The sequence below is a fragment of the Hippocampus guttulatus genome, chromosome 9 (genome assembly GCF_054856545.1).
Source record: "Hippocampus guttulatus isolate MCC_2025c chromosome 9, RoL_Hgut_1.0, whole genome shotgun sequence".
NCBI classification, from domain to species: Eukaryota; Metazoa; Chordata; class Actinopteri; order Syngnathiformes; family Syngnathidae; genus Hippocampus; species Hippocampus guttulatus.
This window is the reverse complement of record NC_141269.1, coordinates 8,274,354-8,293,441: the sequence shown is the minus strand read 5'-3', so window position 1 is coordinate 8,293,441 and position 19,088 is coordinate 8,274,354. Positions and strand designations below refer to the sequence as shown.

The 19,088-nt window shown below is 42.3% G+C and overlaps 2 protein-coding genes across 3 annotated transcripts; one reads left to right on the top strand and one right to left on the bottom strand.

The window, feature by feature from the left end:
- Window positions 1-1,445: 1,445 nt before the first annotated feature.
- LOC147200165 (uncharacterized) lies at window positions 1,446-12,919 on the bottom strand. 2 transcript variants are annotated; one of them, XM_086119504.1, is made up of 9 exons: window positions 12,902-12,919; window positions 10,837-12,249; window positions 9,085-9,413; window positions 8,095-8,205; window positions 7,096-7,218; window positions 5,992-6,352; window positions 4,961-5,020; window positions 4,579-4,883; window positions 1,446-3,832 (listed from the first exon to the last, which is right to left on the bottom strand). In XM_086119504.1, the coding sequence occupies exons 3-9, from the start codon at window positions 9,409-9,411 to the stop codon at window positions 2,321-2,323; spliced, it is 2,799 nt and encodes a 932-aa protein (XP_085975630.1). In that variant the 5' UTR covers window positions 9,412-9,413; window positions 10,837-12,249; window positions 12,902-12,919; the 3' UTR covers window positions 1,446-2,320. The 2 variants fall into 2 exon arrangements, with proteins under 2 accessions (XP_085975630.1, XP_085975631.1); XM_086119505.1 differs by lacking the exon at window positions 12,902-12,919 and having other exon boundaries at window positions 10,837-11,109; window positions 12,127-12,249.
- A 2,402-nt stretch (window positions 12,920-15,321) lies between these two features.
- hmox1b (heme oxygenase 1b) lies at window positions 15,322-18,499 on the top strand. The gene is made up of 5 exons (XM_086119506.1): window positions 15,322-15,432; window positions 16,106-16,217; window positions 16,289-16,504; window positions 16,579-16,851; window positions 17,248-18,499. Exons 1-5 carry the CDS (start codon window positions 15,401-15,403, stop codon window positions 17,413-17,415), a joined length of 801 nt encoding a protein of 266 aa, XP_085975632.1. The 5' UTR covers window positions 15,322-15,400; the 3' UTR covers window positions 17,416-18,499.
- Window positions 18,500-19,088: the final 589 nt, after the last annotated feature.

Genomic DNA, 19,088 nt, shown 5'->3' with positions numbered 1-19,088 from the left:
GGGTGGCAACTGCATGGAAGTTGGGAGGTGGGGGGGTGGGGGGAGAAAACGGTCCCAGGCTGTTTCTGGGAAGCCCCCTGCACCAACATTTTGGACCACAGAACAGGAAGTTTGCACAATATTTCACTGACACCCCAAAACCACATTGACTGGGCTGGGGTCTTGAAATATTTATTGCTTTTTTTTTTTTTTTTTAAATCCTCTCAAAAATTGGGTAGTTAAAATGGATGTTATGTGAAATACTGTGTATGACTACATATACTGTAACATGTACACATATACAGTACAAATACATACTGTATATGTAAATTATTTTTTTCCTATTTTTTAATTGAATTTATCTCAATAAGTAGTTATAATTATTATATAATTATATATCAAATTCATCAATTGATGACACTGATGTTTAATTACAAATACAATGAAAAACTAATTAAATCCCTAATTAATTGCAGTTAATATCTCCTGACTACCAGGAAAAAAAATGCTGTTCAATCACATTTATTTTGAAATTCCCCAATCTATGTGAAGTAATTGGACTACTCCAAAAGAAATTTTTGAAATCCCACTACATTTTTTAAACAGGCTCAAATACACTTAAAACAACTCAAACAACACTTTAACGTGTTCATTAGAGTCTTATAATTAAAATGCCAACAGCATTTCAAGACAAAATGTGTTTGATAAAAAGTATTACTTTTCCTCTTCCCATAAAAAGTGCTTGCACTGAGGGAAGCCATTTTCTTACTTTTTGTAACCCCTACAAATTTGGTATCATTGGAAAGCACTGACTGTCCTCTTTAGAGTAACAAAAGGACTTAATGCGATTGGAGGCACTGGGTGGGAGATATTTGAGGTTCACAAATGTCCTCTACAGAGGACAAATTTGAACTACTGGTAGTCAGGAGGATATAACAATTTAAATTATGTAATTATTATTTTTTAATGAGAATACATTATTTTATTCAAATAGACGACTTTATAAGCATTACTTATGCAGTAACCTTTTTTTTTTAACTGATTCCACAAATGACCTCCACATTGGTCCATTTCCAAGACCAAATTGATAACAAATAAGGGTGAGTGTTCGGTTTGTGTGCGTGTATGTTTACCTCGCCTCATGGAGGCCAGACAGGGTGAAGTCGGCCAGCCTGACTCTCTGAGATAAAAATGTCAGCACCTCCAGCCCTCTACCTCCAGAAAAACAAAGACCTGAACCTGTACACACAAAATATGAGCAGACCAAACGGTATATAAATTTTACAACTAACATTGAAATCAGATTATGTCATGAACTATTTTACTTAAATCCAAATGATGCTATCGTGTGCACCCACTTGACAAAATAAAATGGGAGTAAATTCAAGATGTTTCAACCTCGATCAATCATGTGTGACGCGAAGAAACTAAACCCAGGAATAATTAATATCAGTCTACAAAGAGTGTAATATCAAATATTTTATTTCCACTGTAATCATGCACAGAAATACATTAAACATTGAAATTTCATTCAAATCTATGGCACGCAGCTCGACATGAATTGTGTAGAGCCCAAGCATGTCAATCCAGTAACACCATAACTCCTTCCTTCACATCCAAGTGATTATTGAAGAAATGTGTTGAAAAAGCAGTTAATCTTATCAGACGAGTAGTGAGCCAGACTTTCACTTTGTAGAATGTGTGTAATGCCATGTGGTGAGCGATCAGGACCGGTAAGGCCTTATTTTTGCTAGCCTAAGCCCTACCAAAAGCGCTGACCTACATTTACATTCTCAATTCCACAAAATTGTGTTGATGTATTCCCAAAAAGTAATGTCTTCATTTCATAGCGTTTTTCCTCCCTGCACTGCTCCCAGGACGTGCCTGTCGAAGTTTCATGGTTTTTGGCCAATCAGATTTCAGCCTGTTGCCATGTCCCATCAAATCTGCCCAAGGCATACACATTCACCACTGTTGTTTATTGTTTCTTGAACCAATCAGATTTGAAATTCATCTTCACGGGGCCAGGGCGCTGGCCCTCAATGATATCGTCTTTTTCCTTTCTCTGATTGGCTTGTCAGAGAAAAACTTACATTTAATTTATACATTTAATAATCAGCATCGGTTGAATCTGTTTTATTTTTTTAACAGTACATGTTTTGTCATGTTATTCAAGAAATATTGATTCTGAACTGCTCCAAATTATTTATGGTACTATTATGAATTGCCATTAATCGGAAGTGTTACGAGGTGGATTAAGTTGGCTAAATCCCCACTGAAGGTCACAAATGCACAGCTCGCCATTGACGCAATTTGCTCCAGTTGACACTTTTTTAGTCCTTCATTCCTTTTTCATGACTTTCTCTCCTTGTTTGACCAGTGAATCCACCGTGTCGTTCACTCGTCTTTCAATGTTACTCGCGGCCTTCTCCGGCACGCTTTTCTTGCCAAACTTTCGCCTGCCCACCTCGGTGGCTGCAGCACCGATGACGGCCCCCGCTGCTCCGCCGATGGCCCCCGCCAAAAACACCCCCAGCGCCAACCCCAGCAATGCGCCCACGATGACGACCTTTGGTACCTTTTTGGCATTGGCCACCATTTTCTGCCACACGGAGCTCTCGCTAACCATTTTGGCGCCCGCTTTGGCTCCAGAGCCCATCTTTTCCCACACCGGACTCTGGGCCACCTTTTTTGCTCCGGCACCGAGTCCGGCTCCGAGGCGCACTGAACCGTCAGCCACCAGTTTGGCACCGGACTTGGCCCCGGAACCAACTTTTTCCCACACGGGACTCTGGGCCACGGCTTTCGCTCCGCTTCCGATCCCGGATCCGACACGCATGGAGCCGTCTGCCATGACTTTGGCTCCGGAGCCAACCCAGGTCGAGCCGTCCACCACCACTTTGGGGAGTCTGTCTCCCACGAGCTTGGGGACATGTCCGGCTTGAGCGCCCACCTTCCCCCACACAGGACTGTTGGCCACCGTTTTCTGTACGTTCTGCACTCCGCTCCCAACCGAGCCCCATACCGGACTGCCCATCACCTTCTTGGCTCCGTCGCTGACCCACACCGAGCTGTCAGACAACAGTTTGGGCAGCAACTTGGCGTTGGACTGCACTTTCTCCATCACGGACTGGAACACTGAAGGTGACATGTTGGCCACTGTCGTAATAGGTGGGAGGCTCTCAATATTCATGGTGCTGACGCTCCTCTCGGCCTCGGCTCGCGCTTTCTCAACCTCTTCCTCTCTCACTTCCTCTTCGGCCTCAGCCACGGTCTGCATGTAAGGGTAGAGGGGGCGCCTCTCACCCCAAAACTGCTCTCCAAGGCGTTCTTCTTCCTGCTTCTGCCGTCTCCTCTCCCTCGCGATCTCAGCCTGTATCTCCCTCACTCGGTTCTCGGCCTCTTGGAAAGCGGGACTGGAATAACACTGCCCCCCTGCCTCGGCCGCCATCTGCTCCACTTTCTCCAGGAGATCCTCCACACTTCTGCCATAACCGTCTCTCTCCAGGATGTGGAACCTGTCCCCGCATTTCTCCACCAATTTTAACAAATCATCACGCTGACCCGCGATGTACGCCTCGACACTGTCGCTGCCGGCCTTTCCGCTCTTCCTCAGAAGATCGGCGTGTGTAAAGAGGACCAGTGTGTGATTCCTGACAGCATTCGGCCCAAAGACAGTCTCCAGAGCACAGAGTGATTGTAGCTCCAACTTGGCCGGCTGGTCCATTGGGACGCAGAGAAGAAAGGCGTGGGGACCCGGACTGGACAGGGCCACGCAGGAGGAGATGAGAGCTCGCACCTCATCTGGAGTACGCTCTGAGTGGAACCAGTCTGGGGTGTCCACTACTGCCACCTGCGGGGAGGAGAATGGAGACAGATGTTAACAAATGTAGACAACTCTCATGATTATTGATGTATATTGTGAAAAGATAAGTTAGAATACTTGGTTTGGAAACAACGATTTGTTTACCGTCAACACAGGGATCGGTTCGGTGTTAGATCTGTTGAGCACAGTGTCAAACTCGAGGCCAAGGGGACAAATCTGGCCTGTCTCTTCATTTTATGTGGCCCGCGGAAGCAAATCTTGTATGCAGTATCAGCTTCCGCGATTCTTGCTAAAATCTCTACCAAAATTTCTAAATGTCATATGTAAAAATAATAATATTGCAAGAGATTTTTGTTAGCAAGCCCCTTTTTATGGTAATTTAAATAAGAGTGTGATATGAATAAATATGAATTGGATCATAAGCTGAACAAACTACTGTATGACCCTTCGATGTCTGGCTCGTGACAATATCACGATATTTCCGTCTTATTCATTCCTCTTTTTGCTCTTTCTCAACATATTAAACCATTTTTTAATGTTTTGTATTATTTTAAAGTGCGTTTAAAGGCCTTAAAAATAAGCCCCATAAATGCTATCAAAACATGCCAAGGGAGTATTTTAATAGCGTATTGTATTGTATTTCTGTATCGTGATTATTATTTCTTGCTAGGGTGGTCTGGAACGTAACCCCCAGCGATGACGTTGTAAGTTAATAGTACTCAGAGATCATGAATTTCCACAAAGAACAAAATTCTAATAAAAATAGTACTGGCCCTTCTTCCAGCGACCACTGCTTTCATCTTGGCGCACTCCTCAGTGATGGCGACCAGACTGTCAGGCCTGGATTGAAACACATCCCGCCCTAGGATGGCGTTGCCAGCCGCACTTTTTCCCGCTCCGGATCGTCCGATCAATACCAGACGTAGCTCGGGAGAGGATGGCGAGTTTACGGAGGTTGTGGCAGGGTACGGGTCAAAGTTCGGTGTGGAGGGTTCATAAACGAAGGCCGGGTGTTCGGGGGAGGAGGTGGGGGAGCCCTCTGGGGAATTCTCCTCAAAGCTGCTGATTCTGTGATGAACTAAGAGATGACAGATGGTATAATAAGCAACTCATCAATGCAAACATAATTTAGCCGTAGTCATGAGCTTGTCTCACGAATGGAAACAACTTGAGCTGAGGTTCCTTCATCCATCATTTGTGAGAGTCTGGCTCCATCTAGAGGACAAAGTGGAATCAGGCGTCATCTCTCAAGCAGCCAGCAACATTTGCTCAATAGGTCAAAGTGACATTAGGTGTGCTACATACTAATCGGAGCGCTAAAATATTCTTAGAGCATGTCCAACTTCTGACGTTCCGGGGAAGATTTAAGAAATAACATGGCTGACAACCTCTGTTAGTGTGTCGTTGAAGTGCATTCAAGTTCTGAAAAGTATTGAAAAACAGCGGTTGGTGACATCATCCATTTTAAAATAGAGCATCAGTGACTTTTCAACCACCGGCATATGCTTGCAATTTCATTGCAGAAGAGCCTAAGATTGTTGCTGATTGACAGAGCAAATTTTGATTATATTCATTTTACAAATTGCACGGTATGTGGACTTAATTCCAATTGAAACAATGTTGTTATTCTGATGTGTCTCCAACGATACACTTTTACCTGCCTTAACTTTTCAACTTTCCAGTTTTCTTGAGTGCATAATGAGAGCCCCAAAAAAATCCTGGGTCAATTTTTAGTGGGCTCCCGATCTCATCCATTTCCTAGAACGGTTGACGTAGTCGGATTGCAAATTGAATTTGCTCGAGAAGCGGAGTACACTCTGAAGTGGTTGCCAAGCCAATTGCAGGGGTTGCTGATTGTCTCAGTAAAATGCTATCCGCTATTCTATTGAGCGTCAAGCAGCTGCACATTTTCTTGGGTTTCTGAGAAGTTATCACAACAAATGTTTGTTGTATTTTGGATCATTAATTGATATGCGTAGAGTACATATGTAATTGTGAGACGATAAATAAAATAGGGGTGCCCATGTTTTACGTGCCAGCTCATCAGCAAACTTTGCAGAGGCCTGAAAAGGATTCTGATCCTTTGAATCAGGTGAGGGAAACATGTACAACAGGCAGGACAGGCTCTAAATAAATTAAGTTAATGTGATGATAGTAGGAGAAGATCCGGTTTATTAGCCGTTGACCTGCATTGAGTCTGTAAGAGCGCCTCTCCTGTTGATCATCATTCCGGCCCGACTGCCACCCTCCTGGTGTTGAAGCCGCCAGACTTGAGTGAAGCGCCTCAGACACTCCCCCATTGATACTGTCAATCTCGATTTCTCTCCTCCTCTCCCAGGCATCTCTGTGCGAATCCAATTCCTCGACACTCCTCAGCGTGTCTACGTTGGACGGGTAGCCAGATGCCAGAGCTTCCCTTTTCTCTTCCTTTTGCAGTCGGAAGCTTTCAATCAGCTCTCTCTTCCGCTGCTGCACGCGCTCTTCCATCTCCCTCTCCTCTTTTGTTTTTAGGCAGAACACCCCACTTTTGCTCACCATGTCCTCCACCTATTACACAGAATCGCATAAAAGATAATCCCGTATTTTATTGATGGAAAGGCACACACACCACGGTGAAAAGTCGCATTCACTCTCATCCAAATTTCAAGTGTCAGTCTAGCTTAGAGTCAATATGATAAACCGCTGGTCGAGACTGATGAGTGTTGATGTACAGCCGGGGTCACCAACCTTTTTGAAAATGAAAGATGTAGCTCTCAGTTTGGTTATTTCTTAATGTGAAGAGCTACCAGTGTGATACGCATTCCAGAAATTACAATATATCTCTGATGACCTTTAATGATGTTATTATGAATAATTAATGACAGTGATCATGTTCAAAATAATAATGTTTTGAAAAAGGTAGGAAACATAAGTAACGTGCAAGACTTTCTATAACTCTCTACGCGGCTTTACATTTTCAAAAGATGACATCGACAACATTCCTGGGAAGTCACAGTGCATCATCCCTGGTGAGCTATTTTCAGAACAGGCCCGTGCGCTACTCATGTGGTAGTTACGTGGCACCGTGTTAGTGACCTCTGACGGACAGTATGCGGAAGTGTCGCTTGGCCTCTTTGAAATGTCAACTATTTGCTTTTTTATTTTTATTTTTAATCTTTACCATCAGAGCCTAAACCAGCTAGCCAACACTTTAGAGCAGCGGGGGAATTCACGATGGTAAAATTGATAAACACTCTCTCACTCTCCTTGTGGCAGTCTCACTCCCTCACTCCTCCTCCTCTTCCTCCTACCTTGCCCAGAAGCTCTCGAACCTGCGCACGGTCCCGCGGCTGACGGTTATTGATGACATGGTAGCGCCCCCCACAAAGCCCAATCATTTGCCTCAGGCCAGGATTCTCCTTCAGAAGGTATTCCTACAGAAAAAGACAGAAGAGGATTCCATTTGCATCAAGACCACGGCAATCTCTTTTCAAAAGCAACCTTGTCACAGAAAGTAACTGGCCTACTTTTTGGGTCTTAGAGACGCTACGATACCATTATTAGCCTTGTGGAATACTTGTGTCAACTGGCACTTACTGGTCTCATTCATGCCGTTTTCACTGACGAAGAGAAGGATCAACTACATCACGTTTATTATGCATTGCAAGATGCAGAAAGTTGTTTCCATGCCAACAAATAACTCCGTTTCCAATTTTAAATGAAGACATAATGCAAATATTAACATTTTTACTCTTGAGCTATTAAAACATAATTCATCACATTGGCCTTCCAGTACTGTACCTATCACAATAAATAAGAATATCATGGGCAATTATTTCAGTAAGTTCATTCAAAAAGTGAAACCAGTCTTCTTAAGATTTTTCATATGCAAACACCTCAAAACAAAAGGCCGACTCCTACATCAAAAGCATTTTTCCATTGTGTCATATTTAATATTCTATGTTCTTGAGATGGTGACGTTTGGGGTTGCTGTTAGCTGTAAACTAAATCATTTAAAAATAAATAAATACCAGTAAATAAAAAAAAATTACTTTTTTGGAGCTTTCCACAATATTCAGATGCATTAAGTTGCACTTGTGTACAGCATATCATGTACGGGACATGTAAGGTTGTAATTACTCGAGGGAAAAGATCTTAAAAGCAACCTCTAATGTTTTCTGCGGTTACAAATTAGATAATCGAGTCATGTGTCTTCATTTCAATATGAGCTCTTTGAACACCGCCTGCCTAAAATCAACAGAAGAGAGCCTTCAGACAGTCTTCCCTTCAAAGTGCACATTGGTACTCACCTCCGCAGTTCTTCCTATGAGATAATCGCCACAGGTCAGCAGCACCATGGTGTGCTCCAGTATTTCTTTTCCAAACACTTGCTGCAGCTGCGTAGGCACTTGGCCGTCCATCTAGTCAGAAGCACAAGAACGATAGGCAGCAGAGTGGTCACTCCCCAAAAGTGCTTTTCCTCACCGTGAGGAGCAACAAAGAAAATTCTAATGTGTGATTTTTAATAAAAACATTTGCATGACATCCATATTTGAATCAGTAATCAAAATAAAATATGTAAATGGAACGAGGAACTAACGAAAGAAAAAGAACAAATTGCATCCACTTTCAACAATACTGTAAAACGTAGGAAGTCTTAAATGTAAATCGTCTATTTGATTTATTCAAGTACAGCATGTATTACTGTGATTATAAACATTTCAATTTTCTACAAGCTATAATCTCTATAAATATAGAATACATTTAATATAATAAGAAAAATAATCTATATGTACATAGTGTAATACAAAACAAAAGCACTCCGAGTCCAAACATTTACATTGCTAAAATATTGATGCCACACCAAATTACAACCTGATCCAACATTTAATATTAGAATTCAATTGAGGAATGTGTGAAATGTGGAGTCCGAGTTTGAAAACTAGTTTGAGATGACAGCTTCTGACCCACCAGTGTATGAACAAATTTGACAAATTGCCACTTCATATTTCCATCTTTCAATTCAATTGACGTTTGGTATTATATTGATACACAAACCGTCTGCAGATGGAGTCACACAATCACAGAGCATGCGGTTTTTGGGGTGGTAATTTGTGTTTCCGATGCATTTGAAATCAGTCCGCCAAGTTAAATTTGGGATTAGATTTTTTTTTTTTAAAAAGGAGCATGTCATCATTATCATGTATGGACGGTGTTCAAAATTGAATGGGAATATCCTTGCAAACTCAAACAAACAAACAAACAAAAACCTCCTTCGTGGAGATGATCACAGAACCAACCTCTGTGAACTGGCTGACAGGCACCAGCAGCAGAACGGCATGAGGACCGGGCGCCAGCAGGGTCATGGCTCGCTCAGTCTCCTTCTTCACGCCCTCGTCCATTTCCATACCGTTCCAGTACCACCTGGGGGCCTCCACCAGGGTCACCATCCTGCCCTCGGCGAAGTCCTTGCGCAGCTGGATGCTCCGGGGCGTCGCCGTGGACATGTCCGTCAGCTGGCTCAGGATGGTGTCGGCCGATGACGTCTTGCCGCATCCGATGTTGCCCAGCAGCACCAGCCTCAGCTCCGGGTACGTCGAGTCGAAGTGCTGCATGTGCATACTCATGGCTGGAGGAAAAGAGCAAACAGGGCTGACTAGGAGCTCTGCCAAAGGCGTGTTCAGCGGCAATTTCTGGCATATGCATTAGGCTTGGCTGTGCAGGGTGACAAAAATTGAAACACCATTTGACAATACGACGTATTCTTGGTTTGGGAACAATTCGATTATTCAAGATTTTTTTTTTTTTTTTTAATAAAAATTACCTCGGGTTACACCCTATTTTCAGTCTTGTTTTGCACCGCATAAACATCGTTGGCAGTGTGCTTCAGGTATCTTTGTTTTTGCCTAAAATTGCCACAACATCCCACACAATAGCTGTGCTGCATTGTGGGGTGCCATTCAAAATATGACTGCCACTCGGTACATTTAGCTTGTTATGGCTGAACACTTACCTCAATTTAACACTCAAAACCGACCAATGTTTGTAAAGACCTGCCTCAAAAGTCACACAAATCCTGAGGGTCGAACGGCCTAATTTGATGCGATCCAAGATAGCATGAAGCCTCAAAGACTTTATTTGTGTTCAGGTCGAGTTTCAAAGATCTTTGTACTGTATGTGACACTTCAGTCCCGTCACTGAACCTACCGCGCATGTTTTTGGAATGTAGGTGCAAGTCAGACTACCTCGGACATCCCATGCCAGATTTGCAGTGATTAAAACATAAAACCTTTCAACTGTGAGGCCAAAGTGCTTCCACCACGGTTTCCTACGATAACAGTTTTTAAATCCAAACAAATCGGTGATTTATCAGTCTTGTTTTTGTGTGGACACAGTTCTACTGTCACATTTTTGTACAGATGAGTCATTTACGGCAGTTAAATCTTCGATGATGTTATGAACAGGTACATCTCAACCAAACCTTGATGATCCAGTCTTACTTATGAGTTTCTCTTTCATGTGTGAGCTTATATGGACAGCCAGTCACTATTTTTTTCCCTGCTGCTTTCTTTGTTGTTGTTCTTTTCTTTTTTAAATTCGGTTCATATGTGCAACACCTTGCCAGTCCTGCCTGGCCGCATTCTACTGCATTCAAATTCAGTTTTTTTGACTGGTGCAAATGCACGGAAAATGTTACAAATCGATTCATAATGAACGTGCAATTTAATACAAGCTTTACACAATTCCAAAGTCAGGCACATTGTGCATTCTCAAGCTTGACCCGCTGCAGAATAACAAATATAAAGTCTACAAATCATAGTTTGATATTCACCACATCAGACGCAAAGTATTCTAATTGTCCCCCCCCAACAAACTTTTCATCCTGCCAGCCATTTGTTGTGAGAGAAATTCTTGTCCCAACAGATCTACACCACATGACCTATATACAACAATCTCAAGCAACCCGGTTTGAAAAGCTTAACGAATGAGCATCAGACACAGACTGACAAGTAAAAAAAAAAAAAAAGAAAAAAAAATCAAAGGTAACTCACTTAAATGTGAGCTCTGGAAGGCAGCTTTCGGTGTTATCGTCTTCTCACTTGAAGCCGCTGGTGCATAAGCGTGTGTCTCATCCACACCAGTTCGGTGTGTGTCGACTCCCAGGTAACGGCTTGCATAATACAGGAGTCACACATTTGCTGTCTTACCACTCCCCAAGTGGAGGGGATGCATTAGGACGTTCTCGTGCGTATAACAGGTTCCACAGTCTGCAGGCTGTTTGGCATTCCTTGACAAGGCGCAGGCGGGAGGCGTATCCCAGGGCACTTTCACCACACCCAGAAAACACAACACCACCTGCATGGCTATTTTTAATTGCTCCTGCCGAATAATTGTTTGAATGTCAACATGGAAATGTTTTGATTTGTACTATAGACATCTGAGCGATATCGAACAGAAATATATACTGAAAATTGAGAGAGTTTAACGAAGGGGTGTGTTGATGTTAACACAAAGTGTGCTGTACTTTCTCACCAGTGTTGTAGCCTTAACCCTGTTAAGGCCTGTGGATGTTGGACTAATTACAACACTCAGCAAACTAGAAAATGTCACATACGGTATGTAACTGTCCTGAGTAGTACTTACCGACAATTAACAACCAAATGCGCTTGTGCGCATAGAGTCAAGTTTGAACTGAGGCAGCAGATAGTTGGTACGAGCAGAACAAGAAGTTCATCTATTTAGCATTTACATCTCAAAAAGAGTCCTATGTGCATCTGACACAAAGGTCACCCGATGCAGTGGATGCCAATTTTCAGAAAACTAATTCCTGTACTTGTACCCGAAAAGACTCACACTTCACACTTACGGAGAATTTCGAATCTTCAATGAACCATGGGGAATTTGTGAGGAAAACCCACAAAGGGAAGAATATGCAAAGCCCACACAGGAGGGTCAGAGCAGAGATCTAAACCCAGGACCTCCCGACTGAGAGGCCTGTGCAAACAGCAACTCCATTGTGCTTCCTTATAACATCGCCCCAAAAATTAGAAATAAATAATAATAATGATCAAACAATTGAAGCACCAATATAGTGAATTTAATTGACACAGTGGTGTATAACATATAGTTTTTTGAAATAAAAATTGTGCAACCTAACGGTGGTCATAAAGTGAGAGTCATTCATTACATACAAAAATGAAGTTGTCTGAGTGGATTCATTCAAAAACCCGGCATTATATAGGCGATGTTTTCCAGAGCAGAATCCTTTAAAAGAACGAATACAAATAAAAGGCTTTGACAATAGCACGTGTGCTACACTGTCTGTGTTGAACACCACTTACCGGCGTGTTCTCTGTGCAGCTCTGCAGCTCTGCTATAAGTGAGGTGAGGCACATGAGTGGAGCAAGTGCACACAGCAGAGAGTCCAAGAGAAGAAGCAGGCTTCTCGACACACACACTGGTCTCTGTGAACACAAAACAGACCGCTTTGCGGGGAGCTGCAGTGTACCCGAGCTGACTTTGGACGAAAGGCCGACTACAAACTGGACTGGTTGCCACTCAATCACAGTGCGGATGCCGAGACCAGGGTCAGAATAGTTTTAGATTTTTCATAACAGTTTGTTTTTATTTTGTGATGACTTTTTTTTAAAGTTCAGTTCATCTCAATTTCTTTTCAGAGGAGTTTTTAATTTTTTAACTTAATTACTGTTTAGTTAGTATTAGTTTTTGTCTCACACATGCACACACAAGAGGAGTATTTGTCGATTGCAAAAGAAAGTCACCAACTATTGTGCAATAAAGTAAACTACAATTCTCATACGACTATTTGACCTTCCTTCTTCTGTGCAGACATAGAGCAAAGCACAAAAAAAGCTCATATATGACATTACTACCTTCACTGCGTTTTATGAACTGAAAATCCAGTTTCAGTTTGCATTTTTTAAAAAGCATTTTCATATTTATTTTCTTTCATTCAACACACTCACATATACCGTAGTCAGCAAGTTGTTACTGAATCCACGCGGCCTCCACAGAAGTCAGGCAAGAGAAATTGTTAAACAAGTGACAAGGTACACACATACTATATCCCCCTCAGTCAGGATGTACAGTACTCACGTTTTTCCCCTTAAGGAGGTGTCCAATCAGCAGCAAGGCTTCTCCGAGGAGGTGTAGGTGAGCAGCAACACTAACAGGAACAGAGGAGGCAGGTCTTGTAGATTCCATTGCGTCCCATACTGAGCCCATGGGTTCGCACATGCACGCAACAGGACCAACTATGTCCCTTGTGGGCCTGGGCACAGCAGGACTCAGCGTGGTGCTGACGGTCATTGGGATGGCCGTCGCTGAACCAGGAGCAGTAATGAAGAGGTGAGGCCTGCAGTCTGCCTCGTTGTGCTTTTCATTGGTAAACTCCATTCCAGAACTGCCACGTTGCTGAGCATAAAACAGTTTGAATAAAACGAGAAAAATGACCCAATGAGAATTAGATGACCAATACTGCCCTCTAGTGTTCAACATGAATCAAAAATTGAATATCTGACTGTCGACATTTATTATTTCTCCAATGTTTGACAGTATTCTATGTCATGCATAACCATGAAATGACATAAAGCAAACGCGAACGGGTCACACTCCAAATGTCTACCGAAAGTTAACTGCACGAGCCCATGTTTGCAGGGGGGACAAACTCACGTTGTAAGGCATGGTGGTGTTATATTCCTCCACACACAACTGTGCTTCTTCACAGTCGTTCATGTTCACGTAAGAATGTTGGTCAGCTCCTCTGGGTTCATTCATCTTGGACAAACAGGCCGAGGAATACAAGTCAAAAGGCACATAATTGCAGCCATTTTAAAGCAAGAGTTTTGACGTTTACCAATGTGTCCTTTGAATGTGCCTGAAGGAAAATAGGGTCCGAGATACACTGGGTCAAGTCCACGGTCATCTGCCCTTGTGCCTGAAGAAAAATGAAGGGGGCGGGGTGCGGTTATTTCGAAAAGAAGGTGTTCGAAGCAACTTTATTCGTTTTAAGTGTGTAGTTATATTGCACTATTTTAAAGTCGTTATTCATAATTGTATTTAAAGATTAAAAAGACGCCCAAAGTTCAAGAAAGAAGGGGGGGGGGGGGGGAGAAAAACGCGGACTAACGTTTAGCGCTTGGCTTTCTGCTGAGTCAGGTTAGGCACTCACCCTGCGTAGGCTGATCAGAGGTCAGTTACTAGTCTTAAAAACAAGAGTGACTTCAGATTGAGTCATAGTTATCCTGTGAGTGTTTTTTTAAAAGGTGTAAAGAGTGCCAGTGTTTGAGCAAAGCATGTCAATAAATAACGAATAGCAATGCCTGCAGCGGGTCGGCAATCTTTAGTCAAGTAACATACAGCACATTTGACAATAAAGTTGTACTTGACTTGATTTGAGGTACTTAAAGGTGCAGTAACTGTATTGTAATTAAATGAGCTGACACCCTTCAGCGGTGTTCACTGCATACACACTCTCAGTAGTATATTAACCTTAATTACACAATATTTGTTATCGCCTTTCGATAACGTGGCTTTCCTTTTTATTTATGTTTCCCTTAGTTTATATTGCTGTCTTGTTTTACTTGTCTGCCAACATAACAGAAAAAAACCCAAACGACAAGTAACAGGAATAAACAGTAAAAAAGAAAAAAGAAAACTTACATTATATGTAAAATGTGTCTAAGAGGGTGTGCTCTCAATTGTTCTGATACATGAATCCATTTATGCACAAAGAGACGCTATCACTTTGTTTAACGGTGCATATTTGTAGTTATTTGCAAATTAATGTTGCATTTTTTGTTTTTTTGTTACAAGGCACAAGTTGTTAAAAGATGGCGCCAAAGCCCTTGCTAATAGGAAAGTAGTAATTGGTGTCATGTAATCAGACGTGGTAGCCAAAAACTGCACTTTCATTCCAGTACTGTTATTAAATTTAATAACTTTACTTAATATGATTAAAGTAAAAATATATATTTTTAAATAATTACTTGAATAAGACTAAGTATTCAGTGAAACATCAAGTATTGAGTAACTGGTGAGTAGCTTGTTGTTTGAATCGTTATTAAATCAGCATATGAACGTTCATTTGACAAAGAAATCAAATAGGAATGTGCAGATTTAGATATTGCCCAACAACATAACTTTAACTTAACTAAATTAAATCCTATTATAATAAATTTACGGTCTTTCTGCCTTGCGGATGGGGCCATTGAGGCTTTGTATTTGGTCTAGCTCAGTTTGACCAGTCAAAAGGAGTCAAATATTGCATCAGAGGCCCTCCCTCGTGCCAAATCCCTTTGTCATGTTTAGCGTTAGTCTACAATGAACAAGTGCTGAACACCAAATGATGCGTCATGTTTAGCACTCGGGCCTCCTGTTATTCCAGGCCATTGCTCAACTTTTCCACTCTCTCTCTTCCCTCCCAAGTTGCTGAATCATGTTAAGTGGTTTGTGCTGACCTACCTTCCTGTTGTCATTCCTCTAGTGGGAGGGAAGAGGAGGAGGAGTGTATAAAAGCAGAGTAGGATGGCTCAAGCTGGACAAAGACAATCACAGCAAAGCCGGTGACTACTGACTGAGGAAAAGAGCAACACAATGGAGACGCAGAAGATGCAAAGAGCAGAAAAGTAAGAATTGATTTGATTGATCTCAGTAGCCAATAGATTTGAATATGGGTTGTATACAGCTTTGCATGTGCTGATTTTTGTTTATTTATGCCCATCATATACCCAAAGTATTTATGACCGCCTTCATGTCAGACAGTCAGAAATATCTGGACAGTGACAGTTTTAATGATGTTGTCTTTCCACACCACCGGCCGGGATGGCTGTGAAATAAAAAGATCAACATGTGGAGTTAAGAGCGTTCACAAAAATATGACATTTAGCACTTAGGATTGACAGACATTTTGTGAAAAGCATTCATAAGTATTTCGGTCGAGTGACATTGTAAATAGAGCCATTTATAGTGAATGAAAATTTTTTGCAGCCATGTAGGGGCCTGCATTTTTAAAAAATGCATTCCTCAATTATCGTTAGTTTTGTCAAAAAATGAAGACATAAGTCTTTGAGTTGCGTTTCGCAAAGACATCAAGGCCCTCAGTTGCAGTTGCTTTCCCTTTTATCTTCAGCCAGACAAAAGCAAAGTCTTCTTGGATGAGATCAGGGCACTGATTTGACAACTCAAAGTATTATAACTTGACAAATAGTTCATCACTACAAACCTTTGCTGTCATGTTGCATGAAGCACGACTTCAACGTGGATGGTCATGACACTAATTATTGTATTTCCCCCCTGCAGGGATCTGTCAGAACAAATCAAAAACGTGACCATGGAGAGTCACATGAGGGCAGAAAACACAGAGTTAATGTTGAGCTTCCAGAAGGGGCAAGTCACCAAGCCGCAGTATAAAGTAACAACACTTTTCAAACTCTACTCTTCATACTCAAAGAACATCAACTCACCGCCTTCCTCATTCCTCAGCTTCTGCTCAGCTCCCTCCGTGAGATCTACCAGACCTTGGAAGATGAGCTGGACAGGAACTCCAACCACCCCGCCGTGGAGCCTATTTACTTCCCAGCTGAGCTAGCCAGGCTGGAGTCCATTGAGAAAGACCTGGACTACTTCTACGGTCCAGACTGGAAGGAGAGGATCGTTGTACCTGCGGCCACAAGAAGATACTGTGACAGACTCCGCGAGGTCAGTTTCTTGCTAATGAGCACGCGTTTACCTCCATGATATGATGATGCTCATCCATGCTATCTGATTTTCAGATTGGGGAGAAGAACCCAGAGTTTCTGGTGGCCCACGCTTACACCCGTTACCTGGGCGACCTGTCTGGTGGCCAGGTCCTCGGCCGCATCGCCCAGAAATCCATGGGCCTGAAAAGCGGCGAGGGTCTGTCCTTCTTCGCTTTTCCGGGCGTGTCCAGCCCCAACCTTTTCAAGCAGCTCTACCGGAGCCGCATGAATGTGCTGGAGCTGAGCGAGGAGCAGAGAAACGGCGTCCTGGAGGAGGCCGTCAAAGCTTTTGAGCTTAACATCCAGGTAGGGGATCATTACTTGAATCCACAGGTGGAGGCTTCCGGTCACGACCCAGATTGAGTCGGCAATTTTAGGACTTGCTTGGCTAAACCTGATGAAAGACCTGACGCGATTTTGACGAACTATTCGTGACGTTTGAGTTTATTCGGGCTCGAACATGAACACTGCTATGTTAGTACAGCAAATTAACATGCCTATGTATACTGAGTGCAACATTGCAAATGTGTGAAGATATTTGAATTGCTTTACATTTAGTGGGAACTCAAATTGACTTTGATTTCTTTGCGTTAAAATTTGAGACATACTTCTGACTTGCACATGTACCTCTGCTATAGGCTCACTCATCCCCCTTCTCCAGTCAACGTATTTCTCACCGATGTTTTATGGATTGCGTTTTAGGTCTTTGAGGATGTGCAGAAGATGCTGAGTGTGGCCGAGGACCATCAAGACTCCAAAGTTGTGAAAAGTAACTCTGCTCTACAAAGCTCCGTGATGGGCGCTGCGCTCTTCAGGATGCTCCTCGGAATCCTAGTGGCTGTTGTCACCATGGGAATCTGTATGTCGTAGGGCTTTGTGCATATTATGTGAGTCACCTCAGGGTGCAGCTTATAGCACATAACCATGACTTCATTAAAACGGTTTTGGTTTTGGAATGTTCGCACAGACCAGCAAAAATGAATGACAACATGACTGGCCAGTAGTCGGCGATGTCGCTTTGTAAAGAAACACTATGCAAATGGTCGCCAACTGCTTTTAGTCATGCGTCTCAACAAAAAATCATTTTGCTAATGTGCGTGAGTGACAGGTTTGATGTCAACGCTACAATGGTGTTAAGATCTACCATCATAGTTTATATTGTGACGTCCTTTCTCATTGTTCAGGCATTTTCCATTGTACAGCAAAGCCTTAACACTGGTGTTTGGCGTTTCTAAAGGTTTGCGTTTTCACACTCAGAACATTGTTGTCATGTGAACAAATTGCCAAAAAACGACAGCACTTGACTCCATTTGGAGTTTCAAAATGGTTCAGTGGAAAAAAATGCTACCCAAGTTCTTGGAGCGCTGTCTTGGGGAGGTCATGAGCAAGACTGATTTCGCTCTCTTCCGTTTTATGTGAACATCACCATTAAAATAACTGCTGGCAAGCCAGGTGATGTTGACAACACATCACCTTTTCAGAAGTGGTCTGAGACTAATTGCTGAATAGACTCATTGCTGAATTTGTTTTTGTGGGTAAGAGAGACTAAGATGGACAGTTACAAGTGGACTTGGAAACTAAATTTCTTTTTGTATTCACATTGCAGCGGCAGGATAACTTATTTCACTTCCACGTGCACTTCAGGTTTTAATGGGCCTAATGCAGTGGAAAGCAAGTGAATCCAGAGAGAGTACTCATTTGTTTTTATTGCACAGGTTAAAGATTTGAAACTGAACTGAGACCACTTCCAGATTCAATTCAGTCTTGGTTTCTTTGAATTTCTACTATTTTACTGTAATATAATTGTACATATAATTCAATCATAAACTGTAGTTACGTCTGATTTGACTGCCACAAAGGCACTTGTATGTTCAACTATAACTGCATTTTCTGATGGTGTGTTTTATTCAAAGATGACCTTTTTCATCGTAATAAAATGTTTTGTTGTGCATTATTTGCTTTTGTGAGTCGTTTTTTGTTGGCTACTGTTCAAAGTGTCTTTTTTTTTTTTAAGGCGTACACAGTCGAACAACCATCCGCACTCACACTCATAGGGACAATTTAGAGTACCGGCATTTGGTTAATTTGCCATGCATGTTTTTGGAATGTAGGAGGAAACCAGAGTGTCCGGAGAAAACCCACGCAAGCACGGGGAGGACATGCAAACTTCACACAAGAAGGCCAGAGCCGGAATCGAACCCTGCATCTGTGCACTCTGAGGCTGACATGCTAACCCGTTGACCACCGTGCCTTCAGTTTCAGTACCAATTTATTGTAATGAACATCTTTAACTACTTCAAAGAGTCATTGGTCAATTTAAATTTGTCGCTATGTGTTTTGTAGGGAAAACAGTTGCTTGGGAAGTGTGAAAGTTGCTAAAACTAGCAAAGTTGTTGCTAAGTAAGCATTCAAGATCTTTCTTGACCCTTGCATGTTTTTGGAATATGGGAGTAAACCGGAGTACCTGGAGAAAAGTCAAATTAGCACAGGAGAACATGCCAAGTCCACAAAGGAAACTTGAGTCCAAGGTTACTGGAAAGCTC